The sequence below is a fragment of the Mixophyes fleayi genome, chromosome 7, assembly GCF_038048845.1.
Source record: "Mixophyes fleayi isolate aMixFle1 chromosome 7, aMixFle1.hap1, whole genome shotgun sequence".
NCBI lineage: Eukaryota > Metazoa > Chordata > Amphibia > Anura > Limnodynastidae > Mixophyes > Mixophyes fleayi.
Window position 1 is genome coordinate 60945095 of NC_134408.1, and position 26055 is coordinate 60971149.

General features: G+C 38.5%; 1 protein-coding gene across 2 annotated transcripts in view; it reads right to left on the minus strand.

Annotated features, from left to right (window-relative positions):
• Positions 1–26055, minus strand: part of CARD11 (caspase recruitment domain family member 11) — a 119525-nt gene that overhangs the window by 49166 nt on the left and 44304 nt on the right. For both annotated transcript variants that reach the window (XM_075179899.1, XM_075179898.1), the window contains exons 6-10: positions 18283–18435; positions 13198–13323; positions 8818–9015; positions 4641–4805; positions 3342–3390 (exon numbers count right to left, since the gene is read on the minus strand). In XM_075179899.1, the coding sequence (XP_075036000.1) occupies positions 3342–3390; positions 4641–4805; positions 8818–9015; positions 13198–13323; positions 18283–18435 (691 nt within the window). The remainder of the gene's footprint in view (positions 1–3341; positions 3391–4640; positions 4806–8817; positions 9016–13197; positions 13324–18282; positions 18436–26055) is intronic.

The window sequence follows — 26055 nt, forward strand, 5'->3', positions numbered from 1 at the left end:
AGAAAATTTCTCGCAATGCGATATGTTGAATGATTTTACCAATGACTGAAAGTCCCGATCAGCATGCTGATTCATGCATACACACTTACACGATTTTAGACTGTAAGCTCCAATGGGAAAGGGACTTATGTGAGCGAGTTCTCTGTACAGTCCTGCTAAATTAGTGGTGCTATATAAATAGCTGATGATAATGACCATCTGCTGAAAAGACCGTGATTCAATAAACTCTATCGAGATCTGCCTGCACTGCTTGTTGTGAGTGCCTCTATCGAGATCTGCCTGCACTGCTTGTTGTGAGTGCCTCTATCGAGATCTGCCTGCACTGCTTGTTGTGTGTGCGTACACACTTGTGATTTTTAGTCACTTTATAAAATTAAATGAAATGATACAATGTGCTTTGGTGCGATAAAACATAAACCTTTGAGCGTGCACACTAATGCAAAATCAGACCCAACTGTCGTTAATTGTGTGAATGGCATGATCAGGTGTGTGTGTACTTAGCTTTACTCCTATTCTTACTTTCACTGACTTTTATCTCTGCAAATACACAAATACACAGGCGCTATAGGGCTATACACCTCTACCTATATGTGCAATTAACGAATATCAGCTTCCCATGATGGCAATCTGCTGAAATTGCCAATAAAAAAAACAATAAACAATAATAATAATAGGGTAGCAGTGATACAATCAATTAATATTTATTCCAAAGTTAATTAAAAACAATATTATAATAGACTCTATTGATATAAAATATGAAATTATACATATGACGGTAAACACTTAATCAATCTGGATTGAATATAAATAATAAAAAATAAAGAATGATACTGAAAAGTAAAAAAATAAAGAAAAAAGAAAAAATTTGATTGGTACCAATAAAAATAAAACTTGGTGTGCCAATTGAATAAAGGAATAATTCCCACAAGCTGATGTAACAAGGATTGATGTTTGTTAGCGTGACAATAATGTCCTTAGATCCTGTCAATCTTGTATAAAATCACTCCATGCTTATTCATAAGCTTTGAGTCATATAGTGATGCTGTGTCTTTTATATGCCGGATATGATGTCACCTGATGCTTTTCTCTATTCCAAGTTAACGGTTTACCTCTGATGAAACTGCTAACTTGGAACAGAAAAACGCGTCAAGTGACATCATATCCAGCATCACTTATACCCACGAGAACGCTATTATTAGTGGGGAGAGAGATATTTACAGCATTTACTGGATTGAATGGCCATTCTAACTGAAGGAAGTTGGTGCGATCCACTCATAAGATAAGTCCCACCTGTTACTATTGAACTTCAATATATTGGATGCGATCTGTCATCCTAACTATTGTAACTGTGGAATTGGTTTCATTGAGACTTTAGCTTCTATTGTGGGAATCTTTATAAAAGATACAGCATCATTATATGACTCAAAGCTGATGAATAAGCATGGAGTGATCAGATACAAGATTGACAGGCTCAAAGGACATTATTGTCACGCTAACAAACATCAATCTTTGTTACATCAGCTTGTGGGAATTATTCCTTTATTCAATTGGCACACCAAGTTTTATTTTTATTGGTACCAATCCAATTTTTTTATTTTTTTATTTCGCTTTTCAATATCATTCTCTATTTTTTTATTATTTATATTCAATCCGGATTGATTAAATAAGTGTTTACCGGCATATGTATAATTTCATATTTTATATCAATAGAGTCTTTTATAATATTGCTTTTAATTAACTTTGGAATAAATATTAATTTACTGTATCAGCGCTTCCCTATTATTATTTATTGTTTTTTTTATCTCTCATGTTACAAATGAGCTGTCTGCATGCTATCATCACAAAGAAGGAACACAAGTCTCTTCAAACATTGTATTTTCACTGATAAGCTTCTTAGGGCTAGATTTACTAAGCTGCGGGTTTGAAAAAGTGGGGATGTTGCCTATAGCAACCAATCAGATTTTAGCTTTCATTTATTTAGTACTTTCTACAAAATAACAGCTAGAATCTGATTGGTTGCTATAGGCAACATCCCCACTTTTTCAAACCCGCAGCTTAGTAAATCTAGCCCTTAGTGTTATTTTGTTGAGTATTATGTATCTTTTGTAAGTATTTTAATTAGTGTAAAGTGTCACAAGTTCACAACTACTTTATAGCATGTCTCATTGAAACGGCACAACTCATTTAAGTACACTACTGTTATAGCTGACTGTAATTACACTGTCAATCGCTCAATCTGTGACAGCATAGAGAGGAAGGAAGATTGTATTTCTCTTTATTTAACCCCTCATAGGATGTTGTGCGAGGGGAGATAAGGATTCAGTAATGATGTGTTACTACCCTGGCCGCCCATAACAGAAAAACAGTACCATGAATCTAATTCTCACACGTATATGGGGATCTCCAGTGCCCACTTGCCCAGAGTTGGCGCAGCTGTGATGCCCCTTTGGCATGTCACTGCGCATTCTCTGCTCCCCAATTCCCCCTCACTTGTTACAATACCTGCTCTGCTTAGAGCAGAGACTTGGAACTTAAGGGGACACTTCGTCCACATCAGAAAAAATATTTTTACAACACAGGCATGCTGGCAGAACTTGGTATGTGCGTCAGCAGCCCCCTTAACATACTCTGCCAGCCCTACATGTACAGTATGTTATGGAATTATTTAATGCCAAGGCACTATAATGTCCTTCGCTATATCTCTTACTGCATTATAGCTTATCATTGGAATGGCAAAGTATAGCTTGAATTATGCTTGGCCTGGAACATTTTTACCCTCATTTCATGAAAGAGACAGGACATATATTGCCTTTATCTTTATATAATGTCTGCTAGTAGTGCTATAATAGGATATATGCACTTTATACTCCTGTCTGTACAGGGTGTATACTGAGAGGACAGCTTCCACAATCACGGAGCAGCTGGCCTTTTACCTCTGTGGGCAGTTTCACACTAGCCTCCTAGTTGGTCCATTCAGAAATAATAATGTAAAATTGTGTAATATATTTTAAAAACTATGGTGAGTGACTTGAAGGAGACGACTAATCACAAGCTTAAATCAAGAGATTCTGGCTTGTGATTGGTCTTATCCACCATACTTCCCCTCATTGGCCATTTATTGTCAGTTCTTGCAGATGGTTTTCCCAGGGTTCCAGCCACAGTGAGGGGACACCTTAGGAAAACATTTTTGTAGGTGGTAATGTATCTTCGATTCAAGCATGTGCACACAGCACAAAAGATCCCGTGGGTGTTAACAAGCAACTAAGCAGGTGTGTGTGCGACACGTGGGTGTGCCGTATGCAAAATCCTTACATGGTTATGTAAAAGTTTTAGATTCTAACCTTGAAATTCATTTTGCTTATTGGAAATTGGGGACTTTGTTCTTAGAATCTGTAAAACAAAGACATACAAACATCTACAGTTTAGAGATTTGTTTGACGTTTTTGAAACATTGTACTATGAAAATACACATTTGGCTTTATATAGCTATCTGTTATTTCTGGATTTTTATATGGTGTAAAAACATGCAGTCACACAAAAGGGCAAATTATGGCCTCAGAGGTTTCCTGTTTAAATTCAGTCCAGTTATTTCATCCATTGCCAAGATTAATTAATGGCAATTGCCTGCTCTAGCCCAGGCTTATAATTTTATAAAAATCTCTTCTAATCAACTAAATTATTATGAGAAACTGTTGTAGGCATCCTATATAAATTGTGTGTCTGATTACCTTGTTCAGATTTTCTAAAAATATTCAATGTAAATACCATCTTCTAGTTCAATAAAATACAATTTTTAATATGGATTATCAAAGCTTCCTTAGGCTATGTACACATGGGTACATGGATATTAAAATTAAATTCAAATTTCATCCAGGCTTATGATGAATACAGTATTAATGTCAATTGGACAAGGAATGATTGATGCCTATACAAAAAGCAGCATTTAGTTTTTTTCAGCATTTACTTTTCCTACATGGTTAGACCCGACCATTTTGGCATCACTAGAGCCTGTTAATACAGTCGAACGATGATTGTGCACACAAGCTGGTAACAGTCATCTTCTTACTACTTTTGCTATCATGCCTCACAGTTATCTAATTGATTTGGATCATAATGTGATTTCACCTCATGTGGCAAGGTGCCCTGGAAGTTCATTCTTTCTGGTTTACCAGTTTGTTCCACATTATTTACAGCTTATCTACCATAGTCTGTGAATACTAAATAGTGCATAAAAAAACATGTATTCACTTGCTAAGAAATCTAGTTTAAACTATGATAAGATTTCTGCAAAACTTTACACACACCAATTTCATCTATATAATAAGCCTATGCCACATTTTCCTTATTTTAATTGTTGTTGTAGTGTTTATTTTGTTATTAACGCATTTTCAGTGTCTGCTTATTTGCCTTTGTTTTGTGTCTTCATGTATCAATAAATTGTTTTATTGCATTAATTATTGCTTCTTAAATATTTCCCTTTACGTTTTTTATCAGTAAAATTAAAAGTAAAACTAAATAAACATTTTCTCTGTAGCATCTAACAGGGTTAATCAGGTATAAACAAACGTCTTGTACTTCTGTCTGACTTTCCATGACTATTCTTAATTTTACAAGACTATATGAAGGTTGAGTAAACACACCTGTGGAATGCCCTTTAGATTCATCCTTCTCTTCTTCTTTGATTCGCCATTTTCAAAGAAGTATTTATCGTCAGGAGATCCCATGGAATCTGATGAGTCCTCGGCATCTTGACCACTAGTCTTTGAGCCAGGTGACATTATGATGTGTAAATTTCTTGGCAAACTCTATGAGAGAACAGTTTATGAGAAAAGGCAAATAGGAATAAGGATGAAAATACATAGGGGGGCTGAATTAATGTCAATCACAAAAATGCGGCTTTTGTGTAAACATAAAAATGTGTCTGCACACTTACATTCCTAGAGCTGTAGTTTAAGTTACATGTATCTTAAGATACATGTGTGAGGAAACAATGCCCTTCATTAGGCCGACATGGGGCCCATTACATTTCAGTTCTGTTTTGTTCCCAATGACTGACTAGATGCTATGGAGGTTTGTTATTGAGTGGTTCATTACCTGCCACATGAGGGAAAGGCAACATCTCACTGAAAAAGCACGTCATGAGTTAAATCTCGTCTCCACAGGGGATGAGACTTGAATCAATTAAGTTAGGTTACACACTAGAGGGTTTTTGTCCAATGATCGGCTCAACCAGCCGACATACGACTGCTCGATCAAAAGTTGGGTCAGTGTGTGTAGTGACACGATGGTCGGAAGTCTGCCCAAATGAACAATTGTCACCTCATTTGGTTGGTCCTACCGTTAAATATTTTCGTTCCAATCTCGTTTCCGTTGTGTAGTGTGTATAAGTTTCCGACCGATCCACAACAGTGAGTACGAAATTACAGTCATTGCTCACGACAACATAGCTGTAAAAAGTTGCTAAGGGACAGCTGCTCTTCCCTTTATTGTCTAAAACAAGGCAAGTGTGTATGCAGTCCACGGACCAAGCGATCGGACCATCGATCGGATGTAAAATCGATCGGCATAAAAAGTTGGTAAAAAATTCTGTAGTGTGTACCCAGCTTTACTCTGTCATTGTTTCCTCTATTTGCTTCCCATTGTTCTTCTCTGGACTTGAGACATTTTAGAGCCTGACAGCCAAGAGGCAATGGAGTAATTAAGTAATTAGTGAATAAATCTGAGTACTGGTGATTGCACAACAATCCAACAGGCATGATGGAAAAAAACAAACAAACAAACAAACATCATGCCTGTTGGATTGTTGTGCAATCACCAGTACTCAGATTTATTCACTAATTACTTAATTACTCCATTGCCTCTTGGCTGATTGGCACATCCGGATCTCTTTAAAAACTGGCTAGGAAGACCAGTTGGACATTACTATCCCTGAGGAAGCCCACTGGCCATTGCCACCGGGCGACACGCGTTGGGGACTGTCCCTCAACTCAGTTTTATTCAACTTACTAGCATGCTAGCATCTTACATTACCATATACAGACATCCACATCGGAGACCAGCCTGTAGCGTGTATGCGCTCATCCGCAGTGGCACTACCGCTTCCCCTGTTTAGCCTCAACTTTATGAGAAAGAGAGAGACTACGTTTGGGGATTAGGAGGACTACATCCACATCGGAGACCAGCCTGTAGCGTGTATGCGCTCATCCGCAGCGGCACTACCGCTTCCCCTGTTTAGCCTCAACTTTATGAGAAAGAGAGAGACTACGTTGGGGATTAGGAGGACTACATTTGGATCATCACCACCTATATTCTGCTGGGTACCTGTCCATTATTGGAGGCATTTTTGATATCCATACATTTAATCTCAACACGGAGATATCCCGCAGCGTGCACACGCTATTTGAGCGGGATCATTTTTTCTTTCAACAAGAAGGAGAGGATTTCCTTTTAGGAACTAGAAGAACTTTCTTCCTCATTCTTGTTTTAATAATTGGCATTCTGCTGGGTGCTTTTTATCATTGAAATCAACGTTATATCTAACCTCATCAGCACAGACTCTGGGACCGCTACTAAGTGCCTGTCTGCATTATAGACAGCCAGACATCCCTGCTTCATGTGAGTAACGGCTACCAATTTCATTTTTGCTTGCATTTTTCATCATCACCAACATTTTTATTTTACAACTCTGGACATTATATTTCCTTACATTTTCTTTTTGCGGTTCATATCAATTGTCATTTCATATTTTAGTAGCTTGCAAGTGCACTCTAACCATATTTGCAATCACACTGAGTTTGTAGTGTTTTTTACCATTATCATTGTTTTCGGCAGTGTCAATTGATGCATGTTAATTGTTTAACACATCTAAGCTGTCTCGTTCCGGCCGGAGCGTATTGTGGACCTATCCATATTAAATTGATATATCTTTCCTTTACAAGCGCCCAGAACCTGACTATTTTTATACGTATCTAACATTGTTGGGAGTTTAGGGGTCCCCCATACACTCTCAGGTTCGCATTTGGCTGCTTCATATATTTGGAGGAAGCGCAGCCTATCCCTCTTTTTCAACCTTAAAAGGAGGTTACCCAAGCCAGATCTTCATGTTAGTCCCTGGCTTTGGCTAAGGGGTGATACTCTGCCGAGGGACCATATGGATCACATCTGTACCTCCTGTTTGGATAATTTCATCAATTCCTATGTGGAATTGATCTTCAGTCTCCTGTGTGGACTTGTGCAACTCTGATCCTGTGTGGTACCATCTGTTATTATTTTCTGTGTGGGACTATTGTGTGGAACTCTATGCTATGCAAGGACTCGCTCTATATGGACTGTTATTGGTAGATTGTCAGTTTGCAAAACTCATATCCTGTTAAAATGTATTATTGATCTGTGGGTAAGGTGTAAAATAAACTATCCATTTAATTTAATCTGCTCAGCATCTGGGTGAATAGAAGAACCCTGTATCTCACATTTGGAAGAAAAGTAAGCTCTGGAGAGCTTGAGTGAAAAACATCTGATGCAAATGGGGGAGTGGTTTGTCAGAACAGTTCAGGGGCCTGTGTGTTAAGTATACGAAGCTGGAATCTAAGTTCCATTAGTATGGAGTGCCTTTGATGACGATGACGCTACTTTTTGTGAACTGACATCCCAAGTCATGAGACACGGGTTTTTATCAGCAGAAGGGTCGTACCATGTATTAAGAGATGCTACCAAGGATCTTGCCATCACATATCCAGAGACACTGAACTGCCATCTGCAGGACACTGTTACTCCCCTGGCTATTGTGTATTGTATATTTGGAAACTTGCTGTTTTGCTGTGACATGTTAAAGTACACCTTCAGTACTAATTAAATGGTGTCTGTCTGAGTGATCTAAAGGACACTGTATCTTCACAACCTGCAACTTTAAATCTAGTGTACAGATACTTCTAGCTCAAAGATGCTGCCATCATCATCAAGTCTGACAACTTACACCAGGCCTAGGGGACGTACAAAGGTACACCTCTTTACCTAAAAGAGATGTGCACGTCAAAATTGAATTTCTAAGGGATGTGGTTAACCTGCATCTCTACACCCTGTACTGAACTAACATTTACACATGAAATGAATGTCTCTCCAAGTGTAAGTGCAAGCAAGCATAATATTCAAAATACGGGCATAGGTTGTGCATATGCCCAGTGTGACAAATCTTAGGGGGGTCTTTTGTGATACAAATGAACTGTAAATTAGGCCCAGAATGAGATACTTCAGATTTGCTAAATTTCATACTTCTGGAACCCCATTGTGAGGACCAGGCTGGGGTAGTCTGTAACTTCAGTAATGTGCCTGATACTTTTCCATATCCATGGTTAAAATCAATGAATGTAAATTATACTACTGTACTATTTTTTTCATTTGAAAATCTAAATAAAATAGCATTCTATTTATATTTGAATGATTACAAACATCAATACATTTTAAAATTGGTTTAGTCATGAAGGTATAGAATTAGAACTTCATTTAGCTACATGATAGATCCACCCCTAAGACTATTTATCTTAGGTTGGAACTGACATATTTAGTAGGGACTGTGGTAAGTCATGTGTAGTAATGCCCTTACATAAGTTTTGTTTTAGGAGGACATAATCCTTAAAACCTGCATTCATGCTGGGAAATAGTTATTTTACATATTATATGCATAGTGGTACATACATTACACAATTCATTTTTGAGGTTCTGTATTTTTTATCCTTTATAAAAAAAAAACAAATAATTAGATTGTGTCGGTAATTTACAAAGTCTACTTGTAACTTATATTTCTTTATAAGAGAAATGCACCTGGTCCAAAAAGATACCATCCTTTGACATTCTTCTCAGTTTACACTCCAGATTCACAATTCTCGCTTCCTTTCTAACCATCTCGATTCTAAGTTCATCATTCTTCTCCTCCAGCTCTCGAATCTGCTTTCTGTACTTGTCTTTGTCTATCAGGCATTGAGAGCACTGTGTCTGAGCTTCATCACGAGAACGATATGCCTGTTATAAAAGGCAAAAAGCACCAGTCACATTGGTTACAGGCTAGGAAAGAGTGGTAAGCGGCTTAACTGCCCACTGATCACAGAGGGGACAAGCAGTTAGGTAGTGCTCTGAATGGGGGCCATGTGTTTATTGATTTTATTAGGAAAGTGTTATGCTGCAAAGCCAACGATCATTAAGCACATTTCTGTTTAACCTCCAAGTTTCTTGGTTTGACACCATTTGGTGCACTAAATCACAAGGTACTGACCAAAACACTGCTGCCTTTCAGTTAATTCCCTGACACAATCTGGAGCAGATTGTTATGCGAAAATTACAACTATAAGCTTGGTAATTGAACCAAAAAGATCCAATGTATCTGTGAATTGTTCAGTTGCCGTTTTTTTTCTGTTTTGTCACAAAGAAAACAAATATTTTAAAAGTAGTGAAAGTAAAAATCTGTAAAGGATTTGTGAGAACTGGGCTGTATTCAGGGCCATCTTAACAACATTATGGGCCCCCGGGCAAAGCAGTGCACCGGGGCCCCTAGATATAGATATAGATATATAGATGTATACAGATACAGATATAGATATATAGAGATAGAGATAGATAGATGTACTTGCTCAGTTATCCTTGTAGGTTTTTTTTTCAGGATTTTTTTCTTTTGCAGGATTATTCATTCTCATTAAGAGCTGTGCCTATGGGGCCCCCTTGCCCGTGGGGCCCCCGGGCAGCTGCCCATCGTGCCCAATGGAAAAGATGGCCCTGGCTGTATTACTGTGATGCAGACGTGTTCCATCACAGCCGACAAAGAAGGGGTTATGAAAAAAAAAAAATATATATATATAATTTTGCAGATGTCTCAAATGTGTGTAAATCTACATACTCAAGAGTCGGGTGGTGTGCCGAATTTGTGCAAAGTAAAAGATTTTTTGCAAAAATAAATTACTGTGACACATGCTAGTTATTGTAGTACCTTGCCTAATGGATCAGCAAAGCTGTTTGCTGATGTCACTATTTAAGAGTTTGATCAAATGAATTAAGGTCTGTCAGAGATAATTTTGTTTCATTTAGAGGAAAAATAAATGCTTGAAAAAAAAATGTATGGCTCAAAGCAAATGTTTGTTAAAGAGGAAAACAAATGCAGCAAAAACCATTGACAAGTTACAGTGAGCAATCTAAAATCTAAGCCTTAAAAATAGCTTATGGACAAGATGAGAAAATAAAAAAAAAACTTTAAATGAGTGTCTGGAAGAAACAGAGTATGAAATTAATAAGAGTGTTCTGCAAAGTCAACAAGAGCCTAGCACTGCTTGTAAGGACACAGGCATTATGGCTAAGTGTCTTAAGGAATGTGACATTTTGAAAGAGACTGCTCTGAAAGGTGAGCTAAAAAGTACTTTGATTGCAGTGAAGAGAGCAATTGTTGTTTTAATTTTAACTTGTAATAGCTCAGCAAGATATATGGACATCAAGAGAATGTATAAAAGGAACATCAGAAAAAAACATAAAGTGCATATAAGAACGTGGCCCTTCAAACTTTGATGTTAAAAGAAAGACTCTAATTGAAAACTTACAGGTGATACTTGTATAGTGTGACTTAGATAAAGATCATCAGCATACAGTGCATAGAGATTATGAATAATTGTTGTAAGCTCAAATGAGACTCTCCAAGAATACTTTGAGGAAAAATGAGAGTGGGTAAAATACAGATAGTGAGATGAAAATTTTGAAAGAGAAACTGTTAAGGGTGTAAAAAGGACAAGAAGCGGTCCTCAGTGTCTTCATGTTTCAGACAAAGACCCTTAAAAGAGAAGAAACAATTATTTGTGTTAAACATGCAGAAGAACATGATTGAGAAGCAGAGGCTTTTGATAAAGAGATGAAGAAAATCCATGCCTTCCAATTGCTCCCTAAAGGAGAAATTTGTGCTTAATGCCAGATTAAAAAGACCCACCAAATCCACACCTATCTTGCATCTCTGACATCCCCAAACACACTTCTTAATGTAAATGGGAGTCAGACCTAAACACTACTCTCTCCTCATCTCAAATGGGAAAATATTTATAGTAATTTCTCAACAGTGTCTAAGGGCTAGATTTACTAAGCTGCAGGTTTGAAAAAGTGGGGATGTTGCCTATAGCAACCAATCAGATTCTAGCTGTCATTTATTTAGTACATTCTACAAAATGACAGCTAGAATCTGATTGGTTGCTATAGGCAACATCCCCACTTTTTCAAACCCGCAGCTTAGTAAATCTAGCCCTAAGTGTGTGAACCATGTAAAAATGCTGCTCAAACTTTTGTAGAGGACCTATCTTACTCCATCTCTCCTTCAGAAGATCTGGTTTGCCCATTCCAAGCTCTGCTGCCATAACTGTGGGGCTGTAGGAGACATTATGCATGTGTTCTGCAAGTGCCCTGTCATTCATCCGGTCTGGTCAGAGGTTTCTAGAGCTCACTAGGAAGGTCACGTCAATATCCTTAACCCCGCCTATGCTTACTGTCCTTTTTCACCTCTACCCAGACCAACTGCCCAACCATTACCGGCATGTTTGGGCTCATATTATGGTAGTCGCTAGAGCGGCAATAGCACAACTCTGCAAGCACCCCTCTCCTCCCACTATCCACAAAATTGTAGCTAAAATTATTTTCAGTTATGGCATGGAGATGTTCGATGCCTCGTATTTGATGGCACCATCCTGCCGCATTGTTAAATGGATGCCTTTGAATGAGTTCACCACTGATGGAGAAGGCTCTAGGTTCTTACGCCCCCCAGTAGCAAATTACTCCTCCGTCCCTGACCGACCCACCTTACCTTTAGTGCCTTGTTGATACAAACATTATCAGGCCTGCCTCAGTTCGATCTCTATGTTCCAATGGCCTTACTTATCTGTGATTTAGTTTATGTTTCTTGGTGTTCATTGTTTTGTCTATGTACCTCGCCTCTCCCTTTTCTTTCTTCTGTACCCTTTTCCCCTTACCTTATAACATTTAATAAAAACTGTTAATGATAAAAAAAAGACCTACCAAGCAAATGCTTGAGAAGAAGGACTTTGCTTGCTCTAAGGATGAGAAAGTCCAAATATATGAAGCCCAGACCAGGAACTCAAACAGAAACATGCATAAGTTGTTGAGAACCTGTCTGTGCAGCTGGGGCAGACAAAACAGGTGAACAAGAAATTTGAAACTAGGCCAACAAAGCTCCGAAGAGTAAGTGTGCTAAGAAGATTAGATAAAAGCTGTTCTAGAGAACAAGGTAGTGGCTCCCAACAATATAGACTCATTGTTCCCAAGAAAATTTGTCACAGAAAACTTTTGTTTGCCAAAACATTCAACATATGCAGATGATTCTGATGGATTATCAGCTGGGAGGGAATCACAAAAGAAATATGTAATGAACCGGACTAAGTTGGAGACTCAAAAGTACTGGAGGAGGATACCTCGGGACTTGAGGTGTGATGTGTGTGATGACAGACCAACCTGCACACTCCGTTTATATACTTTCTTTACTCAGGGAGTTTTATGGACTCGCTTAGAAATTTAATGTTAACCCAGCATTGTAAATCACAAGGAGTGAAATTATTTAAATGTTTTATTACAAATCCCTAAGACACTTTCTTCTGTCTTTTAGATGCTTTGTCACTGGACAATTCTGATATATATCAAGAGTGCTCTCATGTTTAAAGGTGTGAAGGTTCTATCTTATATGCCAATTCGAGGTTATTGTATCATTACATCACTCATTATAACTTCCTGCTTTATCTTGATCAGAAAACATAATATTTTGTGTTTTAATTAGTTCATTAGCCCACAATTATTAAGTCAAGCAACTCTTGAAAATAAAATAATTTTAACAGTAATTACATATATATCATTGTATAAAAAAAAATAAACCATAAACTATGTTTTACAGAGAGAGAGCTTTACTGCATTACGTTGCCCAAAAGATGGAGTGCATCTGCTTCAACTTATATCTTGGTTCAGTCCACAAAATGGAAGTAAAGTGTGTATCATTATTGTATACAGTATAATAATATGTGATAGAGTTAGCATACGTCACCATTGCTTTATACCATGTCATACTGTACCTTGTCCAATTACTATGTTTTCAAAACATGCTGAAACATATTTTACAGACTAAATTTCTTTATCTTTGTTTTGTTTTTTTGTTTTTTTAGAAAGTTGTTAGATTAATACCTGATCTCGTTCCTTTTCTACTTCCTCTAACTGTACCATAACTGTATTCATCCGATGTTTGTACATCTCACAGTCCTTTGCCAGAGTACAACACTTTAATTCCAAGTCTTCTTTCTCTTCCAAGTACTATAAAACAAAGAAAGGTTCAGAATAACAAGTTAAAATTATGCATATGTTATGCAAATCTATGGGAACAATTGATCAATTAATATACCAAGTCAATATCGGTGTAAAATGAGTTAAGTTTGGTAAAAATTCCCTAACATAAAAATCCTTATCTTAATACATTTACCATGCTTACCTATTGGGTAATGTAGGTGCATTTTCTCAGAATTTACATTTAAAGGGCACAAGGGTTAAGTGTACCAAGTTCAGTTGCTATTGTCTTCAGTCCTCATTGGCAGTTTAACAAGAGCCACATGCAGGTTTGAGAACATAGTTTTAGTGTAACTCAGATGCAGTAAGGGCTGCAATGTACAGTTACCAGATGTTGAAATAATATTAATAACTGTTTATTTTTATAGTGCCACAAAATTCAGCAACTTGCACCACCTATTTTAAAGTAAACAAAGATATCCACTCCAGATTGAATTGAAGTATCTTTACTTGCTACTGGAATTACTTCCTCACATTCGATTATAGAAGTGCACTCCCAGAACAACACACAGAATCATAGACAAAAAGAAAGAAAATGGGAGTTCTGATACAGGAGGCACTATTATTATTATTATTATTATTATTATTATTAATACTAGTAAAAAGTCTATAGTACAATCTATTTATTATCCAATTGGTACAATAAAACAAATATTTTTATTCCAACTTATTCCAATTTTATTTTAGATTTTGCAGCAAAATCATTACCACACTACATAAATAAAATTTTAATAAGTTGTAATAATAATAAAATTTGTTTTATTATAAAAATTGGATAATAAGTAGATTGTACTATAGTCTTTGTACTGATAATAATAATAATTCCTCCAGTATCAGAATACCCTTTTTCTTCCTTTTTGTCTATACTACCTATTTTCACCACCTCATTACACTGGGGAGCCTCAAGCCTTCAGAGGCTTTCATAAGTGTGCCATACAAATCTAATTATAGACTTGAAACTTTATCTCCAGTAGAGTCAAGGTGTCCTACATCATCTCTCCTTTTCTGATGAATCGCTTACACAGGCCTCACTCTTTTGTTATAGAATTAACACAATTTTACCCAACACTTTTAGCTTCATTACAGTTCTCTCCAAAGTTATTTATGACCACGTTCGATCCCAATCTGCTTCTGTTATCTTGTTACATTTTTGGTCAGGTTCCATGACAGTAGTTTATCACGACATCCTTTTTACATGCTGGTTTTGGAACTTGGGTGGAATAAAACAAGTGTGACATGCCAATGGGGATTACAATAATGGCATGTCCATTCCCAGAGCGGACATGCTGCTCCTTACCTCTTCCCGCGGCTTGCCTACTGCTACAGATCTTCAGCATTCGCCTGGCTTGCCCAGGCTCTCCTCTGTTGGAAGTTGCGCTTCCTACATTGATTAGCAAAGATTGACAGCAGTTCTGAGCATGTGCAGAACTTTCCATTCATATTTCATTCTGAAAGTTTTATGCTGAGGTCATCAAGAAGCACCTACAGGTACTATGAAAGGGATCCTATGTCATGCAGACATTGTTAGGTAATTAATATCCAGCCACTGTATCAGATACTTAGTTCTGTGTTTTGACCTTGCATTTGGACTTCATGGACCAGCTACTGTTTAGCCCCTTGGAGCCTTGCTAACTGACTTGCTATACTATGTAATGACCTGACTCTGAATAATTGGACTTGCTACAGTTTAACCCCTTGAAAGTCTCCTGACTGACCTTCTGCTATATTAGAATCTACTCTCCTGGAACCACCTTCTCAGCAGATTCTTGGATCACTTCCCAGCCAGCTTTATCAGGGACTCCTCTCTGATCAAGCCTGCTTTCAGCCATCAGAATCCATCTGCCGGAGTAAGGTAACAGAGTTTCTTTTATTTGCTACCATGACAAAGTAGCTGTAGACACGCACTGCTAAGGTCTCTTGGACAAAATCAAAGATAAGTTGCAGACCTCTTTTTGAGTACTCTGTGGAAGGAGACTGTATCCGAAAACTTTGGCCTTCTTGTTTGGACCCAAACTTCTTCTTCTATTTGAGGAACCAATACAAGTGAATGAAAGCCATCTCTATGAAGAAAAACATACTAGTAGATGATCCTTGGATCTATGTATGTACTGTGACACAAATGGCCACTTTATGAGTCTATGCTCCCTCAAACGGAGAAATTCAAAAGCCTAGGAAGGGCTGCGGAGACTATCCTGATCAATGTTAACAGCTCTCTAATCAATAGTCAATCAACCTGACCCTTCCTGTTTTTATCTCTTACCCAGACTTGTCCTTTAGCTGTGTTGCTTTTCTGGATTCAGTGGCTGACAGTAATTTTATTGAACAAGATGTAGTTCTAACATTCCAGATACATTTTTTTTCTTTTCAGACATCCCACTTTTTACTGCTATTGAAGGAAGTTTCCCAAAAGTAGTATGAAACTGTTCCCCTTGACCATCAGATTGTAGTAGTTTCATAGGTCATTTTGATGCCCTTAAATCCTGTTTCTGGGAGTGGGAAGGGGTGGGCTTGTGTAACTTGAGTGCAGTAAGGGTGTTACATGCAACTTACTATGTAGATGTGGTAGCTGGCGCAGGTAATACTCTTAAGAGGTATATCTGCTGTGGCTGTTTCCTCTTGTTGCAAGATCTGTGCTGATAATGATCATCATCAGCACAAATCTTGCCCTACCTGTAAATAAATAAATTAATAAATGAATAAATAAATGGGAGAGTGAGTAGGCCACCCAACCAAAAGTGCATTCAGCTCTAGTGTTGCCAGTCTTGGCTGGTATCAGCAAAATCGGGGGGTACAAAAACCATGGGGTCCTCCTGAAAATGCCAATTCCAGCACTGGGCTATGCCAGCCCAGCCTGGTGCCACTGCAGAAACCCGCAGCATAAGGTCATCCTATAATAGTGGCACCAGCCCTAGTCCAGTCAACATGGGTCAAATTTCCTAGCGGGATAGGGCTGGAAAAAAATATGCCCCCCTTCCCTTTAGGACAAACCAACCCATGCTGAAAGCACTAAGGTTAGCCACACACCCTTGGTGCAGTGGGTGTGGATTAATTGGTAAAGATAAAATGCCAATACATAATTTTTAGAAGGTGCACTACTGATCCCAGAATTCTCTGATCATCTTTAGTGGTTGTGTATGCTAATGTGTGTAGTACTATAAGCTATAACATACCCATGTCTGCCTATGCATAATGGTACATTAGGACTTTCAAGTGCCGGCATACCCTGGCACCTGGGACCCATCACAGTGGAAGGGGGGCTGTGGGCTCCTGAAGCATGTTTAAAACGTTCTATAAATCTAACTTTTAAGAGTCAATTTTTGTATTGAGAAATGTTTCAGTGAATTTATGCTGTCCCTGCAGGCAGAAGTCTGGTCATTTGTGAGTGTACCATTTTTCTGTTTACTCCTTTTTATTTTACAAGACACTATTGTAAAACATCTATAATTGTCATTTTTGTTCATTGTTTTTCATTGTAGGCATTGCAAATTATTTTTCCATACTAAATCACACTTCATAAATTCATGTCTTTGTGTTCTAATTCACATGTCAGACTTAGCTTGCTCATAGAATGCTACGTAGCTGAAACAGAGGTAATCATTTGGTTTATGATAACTCTGAGTCAGGGGACATCATTTTATTTATGATAACTGCCATGGAGGTAACAGAACGCCAAGCAGAAAGAGAAGCTGCAGAAGGAGAGGCAGAAAGGAGATAGCAGTTGGCGCTTGCCAAGCTCAAACACCAGCCAGAAGTCAGAGAGGCTGGTATCAGCAGACCACATCCAGACCATTTTCCTGTGCTGGAGAAAGATGGACACTGTTCAGTGGGGATGTGAAAAGACTAGCCGACAGTATGGACAGCCACAAGATCAGTGTGCACAGTACTTAATCCGGGTGTAGTACCTATTAACGGTACTTACTACCCCGACGCAGAACAGAACGACATGAGGATTCTGAATGAAGACTACACCGACCTGTGAAAAAACCTACTTACCGTAATGCATATGACTTCACATCATGACTCCCAGTCTAGCCGGTTGCAGAAAATGCATTCCGGAAAGAAGGTTTTTCACATGTCCTATGTGTGGCTTGAACCCAGGCTACTGGAATGACAACCTGCTAATCGTCATTGTAGGTGATACAGTAATTGTGGGGTTAACAGACACCGGTGCTGATGTTAGCCGGTGTGCTTGGAGTTGGTGGGGTCAGAGGATATCATACTGAGAGAAACTATTTTAGTGAAGGGTGGGGGAAGAATACACCCTGCAGTGTCTATGGCCAGGGTATATCTTGACTGGGGTGCGGGAAGAGGTCTAAGGGAAGTAAGGATATCTGACAATACTCCTACAAATGTTTTGCTTTGAACTGACATAGGCAGGATGCTCTCACAATATGTCTCTACTAATGATGTATCTGTCACATACCAGTCACGCAGGCTTAGGCAAGTTCTGGATCATGACAATAATATCAATATAATATAATAGAACCTATAAAGAAAGTCTGCAGAAGGAATACTTTGAGTACAGTGATTGGAAAACAAAACTAATATGAGAGATGAAGAAGGTGAAGATATAAGAAGGGAAAAGAAGAAGTAGAAGGAGAAGGAGGAGAAGAAGGACTACAGCACTATAGTAGCACAAATGATGACAAATGCTTCTCAAATATTTCCACCTATTGTGTTTCACATGGAAGGGAGCAAGGTAAAATCCTACATACACTCAATTGATTTGACTAAGACTAGAGGGCCAAAGCCTAGCTCACTGGCCCACTTCAACCAATGGTCCCTAGTAAATATTAACAGGCAAAAAAGGCATACATGGGAAACATTTATGGGCAAAAAAGGAGTACTTGGTAAACATTAAAAGATGTAATGGGCACTTGGTAAGCACACAATGAATTTGGTAATAAAAAGGTCCAGAATCTTTCTTACCTTGTCCCTTAAATCTTCAGCTTGGCGTATCTCTTCTTGAAGATTAAATATTCTGTTTACCAACTCATGGCGGTCTTCCAGTGCTTCCTTGCGATCATGTTCAAGAATATCAACTATGGCTTTGTCTGGATCAGGTAAACTGCGACCTCCACCCTAAAGTGTTTAAAGAACAGAACTAATGTAAAAATATGCAGAGAAATATTTTCAATCTTATTTGTTAAATGATATTGAATTGGTGTTTATAACAATAATCACACTTAGCTTTGAAACACAGAATATGACAGTGGGTTTCTTCACATAATATGTGCTGGGAAAATGGGTAAAATACATGAAAACTTATGCACGCTCTAGAAGCTTTTTAGAAATGAATTTTAAAGTGATTTCCATTGATCTCAACATGCGTTGCCCTTTTACAAATACAACTACTGAACTGATAGAGTGCAAAGTTGCATGAGAAATACATCATGTTAAATATGACTTTAAAAATAAGACAAGCCCATGCTAAAAGCAATAAACTTTGTCCCAGATTACAACTATTACTAAATATTGACATTAAATGGCTAGTTTTAGTTCATAGAGACCAAACTGTGCTGTCTGTGGGGCTGGGTTATTGTATATTATCCCCCCCCCCACCTTGGTAAAGGGTTCTTCCTAGCTCCACCTGCAGTTGTGTGGGGTTAAGCTAATATGACCTTCCCCTTCACCGTGGAGGATTGTTTTCCATTCCCTTTCAGAGCAGTGTGAAGCCAGGTAAATTTGGCCCTACACTCTCCCTGAAGGTGGATGGCTTGAAGGTAAAGTCCCCACAGCTTAGTATAACTGCTCTGATATGCAATGTGATATCAGCTTTAATCAATCTGACAATGCAGGTTGCTACGCCATCAGTGATGGCTGCATGACTAGTGTGCATAATTCTTATACTATAGTTACAAGTGTAAAAAATTTAAATAGCATAATTTGGAGTTATACCGGACTTCTTATTAGTTATCAGTTACCTCTACACCAGGCTATGATAAGTGACTAATCTCTGCTTCCTCTCTTTTATCAACAGGTAATCACTTCTACCTTATTTTGCACCAGTGCCAGAGCTGTATTAAGAAAGTGCATTTCTATTTATAATGGTTTGGTTTGCTATGGTTTGTTAACCATATATTTTCATTGTAGAATGGCTGCAAAGCCAGTGATGGCTGCAAAAGCTAGTGTCTATAGTTCTAAGTTCATAGTTACAAGTGTAAAAAATTTAAATAGCATAATTCGGAGTTATACCGGACTTAAACTGGAGGAAACAGGAGCAGAACATTCTGCCTATTACCACAGCTAAAGGAGGACAACATTCAGTATTCACCTGAAACTCCATATTCTACTACTGATGTTTTCATCTCCTGGCTACGCTTTGGACTCTGATCTTATTTTCTAATCAGCTCATAAAGTTTGTTTTATCCGTCAGTTTATATTCCCAGCAACATCCCTTCTGTTTGATCAGCCTGCTCTACTACTTGCTCATCCACTCCCTACCCATGCTACAGCTATTTCAGTCCTCTATCTCATCATTGTAATTTCAAGTCTACTTAAGACTTTGTCTGCTATCACAAGTATGAAGATATGAAACTGAGTTTGAACCACTCTCCTCTCTCATGACTCGGAAATAACTCAGCTACTCCATCACCTGTGCCTTATTACTCTCCATTCAACACTTCCACCAACTTACCCCACATGGCTCCCCACACAGGGCCGGCGCTTCCATTAGGCAAGCTTAGGCAGCTGCCTAGGGCACCGTGCTCAGGGGGGCGCCACTGACTCAAGGTAATAATGTCTTTTAATGTTAGCGGCAGCCGCTGGCATAAATAAGCTCACCGCCGCACATCATTTGAACCAGGAGTTCAGTGAATCATTGCAAAGCAGAGAAGCAAGGTGCCCTTCTGTCTCACTTCCGCACACCTATTCTCCGCCCACGGAGGAGTTCATGAAGTGATAATGGCACACAGATCCTCAGTATGGGATCCCGGATAGCAACTCACAGTCTGGGTGATATGAATGTTCTCCGGGTGTCAGTGGCAGCGGGGGTGCCGCTGCCGACTCCTCGTCTAATGATCTGTGAGAGTGGGGAAGTGAGGGAGAATATGTCAAATCGGAGGGAGCTTTAGAAGCAGTCTCTGGGGGAAGCTTGATTGTGTGTCCAGCCAAAGCACCCAGTAAATTTCCAGCCTTGCTACATTCAGCTGCAGCGTGAAGGCAGCCGAGAGAGCTAAGAGTCAGGCAGGAGAGGTGCTGTGGTGGCAGCACTGCTTAGAATGGCTGTGAAACAGGAGCAGCTCTGTTCAGCTGGACTAGGAAACTTGGAGTGCAAGGTAATTAAACCTTTCCTGATTTCTTCTAATAAACTGCTTTTTAGGCTGTTATTTAACTAAAGAAGTCATGGGTGTTGGCTTTACTTCAAGTGATTTTTGGGAGTTTGTGAATTTAGTGCAATGGACTATTTACATAACTTATTTTGGAAATGGCACTTCATTGATTAATGACACATCAGAACTGCGTTAAAAACACAGCACATGTTTTAACAGCAGAATTGTTTAATGTGTTCCCCCCACTATGTACCCCCTCAACTTCTAATAAACAACTAGATTTAAATACTACTGAATAGATATACAAAAATCAATAAACAGATTCAGAAACTACAACATACTCATGTGTGCACCTTTAACAAAAATATATCTTAGTTGTCAAAACAATAATCTGTATCTCTATTAATGTGCTTTTCAAGAGATTATAATCATGTCCTTTTTAAACTTTAACTTATCTGGATGGTCACTCTCTTAATCTTGTTTTCTCTAGACTATGCTGAGTTTCTCATTTCCGTAACACTCCTTTGCACCCGCTCAGATCATCTTCTTATTAGATACTCGCTCACCCCCAGTTCTTTACCCTCCCAGCTGTCAAACTCTTCCAAGCCTCCTTACACCCGCAGGAATATTAATGCTATTGATTTTCAACAGTTTTCCACCTTTCTCCAACACCTTCTCTCCCCAATTTCTACATTCTTCTCCCCTGATAGGGCAGTACCTTATTTTCACCAAACCCTAGCAACTGCCCTTAATCAAGTGGCTCCATGGACTCTTCATAGTCCATGTAGACTTCGTTGCCAACCGTGGCACACTTAAGTAACACGAACTCTACAAAAACTCTCTCGTAAAGCATAACGCCACTGGCGTAAAACTTGTACCTCTAATGTTTTTATCACATATACTGCTATCTACTGCTCCTATCGAAATGCTCTGGACACTGCAAAACAAACAAACATACTTCCAATCTCTCATCTATGCTCAGGCTTTTAACCCAAAACGCCTTTTAACACATTTAAATCTCTTCTAAATCCTCCCACCCCAAACCCTCTGACTACCATCAGTGCCCAGGATCTTGATTCTTATTTCAAGGACAAAATTGATAAGATCAGACTTGAAATGGTATCATCTTCCACGACAAGCAAACAGCTCAATTTCTTGGTAGCACCCTCTGACACTCTCATTGATCCCACAAATGAAGAGGAAGTTTCTAATCTCTCCTCATCTTCCTACTCTACCTCCTGTCCCCTTGATCCCATATCCTCACAAATTGGTAGGTCCCTGTCTCCTGTGCTCATTCCATCGCTAAGTAAAATCTGTAATATCTCTCTCTACTGGTATTTTTCCATCACTATTCAAGCATGCAGTGATTACTCCTATTTTGAAAAAACTAAATTCTGACCCAAACTCTCTCTCAAATTACCGCCCCATCTCTCAGCTCCCATGCCCCTCCAAGCTTCTTGAGAGAATTGCCTACACTCGCCTCACACACTTTCTTACAGCAAACAACCTACTGGATTCTTTTCAGTAAGGCTTTCACTCTCAACACTCCACAGAGACTGTGCTGACCAAGGTTGTCAATGATTTGATCACAGCAAAAACTTAAGGCCATTACCCTCCTCTAATTCTCCTGGATCTCTCTGCTGCATTTGACACTGTTGACTACTCTATCCTCATACAAATGCTACAATCCTTAGGTCTTTAAGGCACTGTCCTATCCTGGTTCTCATCCTACCTATCTAATCGCTCTTTCAGTGTTAATTTCTCTGGATCCACCTCTGCTCCACTTCCATTATCAGTTGGAGTACAACAAGACTCAGTCCTAAGTCCTCTGCTATTCTCAATCTACACCACTTCTCTTGGAAAACTAAAAAGCTCCTTTGGATTTCAGTATCATTATCATCTCTGTGCATCACCAAAGAATACCCAAAATGGATCAACATGTGTACGACAATCATCACCATCAACATTTATTTGTATAGCACCAGCAAATTCCATAGCGCTTTACAATTGGGAACAAACACTGTACAAAAAACAATATAGGGTAATGCAGACAGAGAGGTAAGAAAGCCCTGCTCACAAGCTTGCTATCTATGGGACAATGGAAGTTGAACATGAGGTTAAGTGTTACATATTGCATATTGGTCTAGCCAAAAAGCAAAGGTAAAAAGTGTTTAGTGATCTATATGATCCAGTCACATAGCAATGTTGGTCAAAGGGGTGTTGTCTTGTGTTAACTGTGTAAAGTGTGGTAATAAGGTAACCTAAGGAGGTTAAGAGGGTGGTTCAGGAATTCTATAAGTTTGCCTGAAGAGGGGGGTTTTCATAGAAAGCTTGAAGGTTTGAAAACTAGAGGGAGGGGAATTCCACAAAGTGGGTGCAGCTAAAAAAAAGTCCTGTAACCAGGAATGGGAGCAGGTAATAAAAGGAAATGAGAGACACAGATCTTGTGCTGAACCAAGGTGTCTAGTTGGAAAGATGGCAAGTGAGAAGATGTTTGAGGAAGAATGACTTGCAAGGAAAATCAATCTAGCCGCTCTGTGCAAAATAGATTGTAGTGGTGAAAGTTTGGGTCAGGGAAGACCAGCAAGGAGGAAATTGCAAAAGTCAATGTGAGAGATAATGAGAGGATGAATTCAAGTTTTTGCAGTGCCTTGTGTCACATATGTGCATATTCTTGAATTATTTTTTTTAGATGTATTAAAAATTATTTCAATATACAGAGTCAATGTGTGGAACAAAGAATAGTTCTGAGTGTTGTTGGGTGGGAAAATTATTAACTGTGTGATGACCTAGGGATTGTAGTGTTTGTATGAGAAGAGATTGCTCAACAATGTCAAATGCAGCAGAGAGATCCAGGAGAATTAGAAGAGAGTAATGGCCTTTAGATTTAGCAGTGATCAAATCATTGACAAATTTATGTTTGATTTATCTTTTTAAAAATAAAATTGAGAATTTATCTGAACCGAGATGCTCTCTTCACTCTGAGACACCAGTGATGATCCTTAGATTGTAAGTTCCTCTGAGCAGGGCCTTCTCTCCCCCAGTTTTCATCACTTTCAACTATGCTCTCAAGCTACTCTGCCCAGCTCCTTCTTGGGCCTTCTGCTCATTAACTCCACTTTTGCTTTTCTCTGCATCTTTTGGTGGCTCTTAACCTGTTATTTGCGCCCACTCTCTTCGGCACAGGTTTCCTGCTGTGCTGAATTTCCCTCACCCTTTCTTATTAGCTGTGATTTGAGCTGCTTGAGTTATAGTGTTACTTTTTTATTGCAATGTACTGTTGTATCTTGTACTATCCTACTGTTTGTTACTGTATGGTGCTGCGGACACTTTGTGGTGCCCTATAAATAAAATGTAATAATAATAATAATAATAATAATAATAATGTGAATGGAAACTCTCTGGAGATCCATTTACACATTCTGCCCCAATTTGAAATAACTTTCTTGAGTATAAAAAGATAATTAAGGGCCACGCATTCACACAAAATATATGATTCTAGAAATAGTCTACATTGTTTTAGAGGTCATTAGGTGAATTTTTTTTTTTTAAAAAAAAAGTAAATATGTACTCCAGTATAAAAAGCAAGAAAAGCAAGGGCTGGAATATCCACCATCTAAAACAAATCAAATTTACATGCTGTGTTACATATCAATTATTTCAGATGGATGCGACATGCCAGCAATAGCAATAATCTGGACCAATTACACTGAAGCAATGCAGCTGTATATATTTTATTTGTGTCAAGTTTTAAATGGCTAAAACCTCTCCCTGACCTGCTTAGCAAAGGTGAATGAGTGTGGCTAGGAAGAGAACATGAACTTATAAATGTCACAGAATACTGGTGTATTGGAAAGATCATAAAGTACTTCCCAGCACTTTTCTAATGCCACTGTGGCACCCTTATGTGCAAAACACATCAATGCAAAATAAATATAAAACAATAATATATTTGCCATCAATTTAAGTGAATATAAATAGCCTTACTAGAATGGCTAGTGATAAGGAGACTTATTTGTTCCTTGGTTACAGTGTTCTAGATAGTCTTTCCAAAAGAGGGATGACTCTGTAAAATGTTATTGACATAACAAAATAACATTTTACAAAAGTCACTTCTCCTTTTGGAGAGTCTTGTTTTGAATAGTAAATAAAATAAAAATCATAAAGCTATTATGCCATTTAATACATACAGTTATAATAAAAAAAAATACACAAAGGGCATTTAAAAAAATACTGAGCTTATTCATAAAATGAAATTAGAAAACAACTACATGCATTGTCCTGCCTGTGGAATACAGAAGTTGGATGGTTAAATACAAAAGGTAGCTGTACAGTCAGATAAGCAAAGGAAAATAGCCTGCAACCACAACTGATCATACAATGGAAAAGATCTTAAGCTTTCATAAGGTATAGAAATGGTTACATGATGTTAGGTAGTGTTTATTTTTCATTAAGTGGGCAGCTTTTATGTTACTTATAATTTTCCTGCCTTAACACTAATGAACTTAGGACATATAAACAAATACACTATAGATGTAAATGTTGTCAAATCATGACAGAATTTAATATTTTTGGCATTGTACCTCTGTTAAAAATATTTGATCTCTGTATAAACAATTTTTTTTTAAAATTTTTATTTTTGGGAGGTCAAATAACAAACAAAACCGATATGCAGTGTCAGCAAGAAAAAAAAAACACATCACATAAAACATGATATAAATGATTAAAAGATGTAAGGGAGAGAGCGAAATGCCGCGAAAGAGGAGGGCATAATGCAGGGAGAGAGGAGAAGAGAGACTAGAACAGAGCAGAAAAGGAAAGGAAGAAAGGGGTTCTCGAAAAGAGGACGGATATATGTAGGTGTAGCCTGAAAAAATGAGAGCCATGGGCTCCATACCTTAGTGAACGATCTTGATGTCCTATTGATGATGCTGGTCATGTATTCCAGGCGCTGATCCTGCCAAACTCTGTTAATAACGGCCTGAAGCGAAGGTGGAGATTGCTGCCTCCAGTCTGCTGCAATTTGGCAGGTAGCTGCCCTCAGGATGTGCCTAGCTAACTTGTTCTGGTGTTGAGTCGCCGCTGGCGCTCCCAAGGGCAAGAGAAAAAATTTAGGCTCTAATGGTATCGCTACCTGGAGAATCGATTGGATCAGGTGTTTAATCTCGGCCCAAAAGTTTGATAATTTGGGACAAGTCCACCATATATGGATAAAGTTACCCTCATGGGAGCACCCGCTCCAACAGCGATCAGAAGAGTCTGGAAGAATTTTATGAATCCGGGAGGGAACGTAGTACCAACGGTACAGTACCTTATAGACATTCTCTTTTATTTTAACGCAGATTGAGCTGGAGGCAGCATTCTCATATATCTCCGACCATTCCTCGCTCAAAAGAACTTCACCAAGGTCACGTTCCCAGGCCAGTTCATG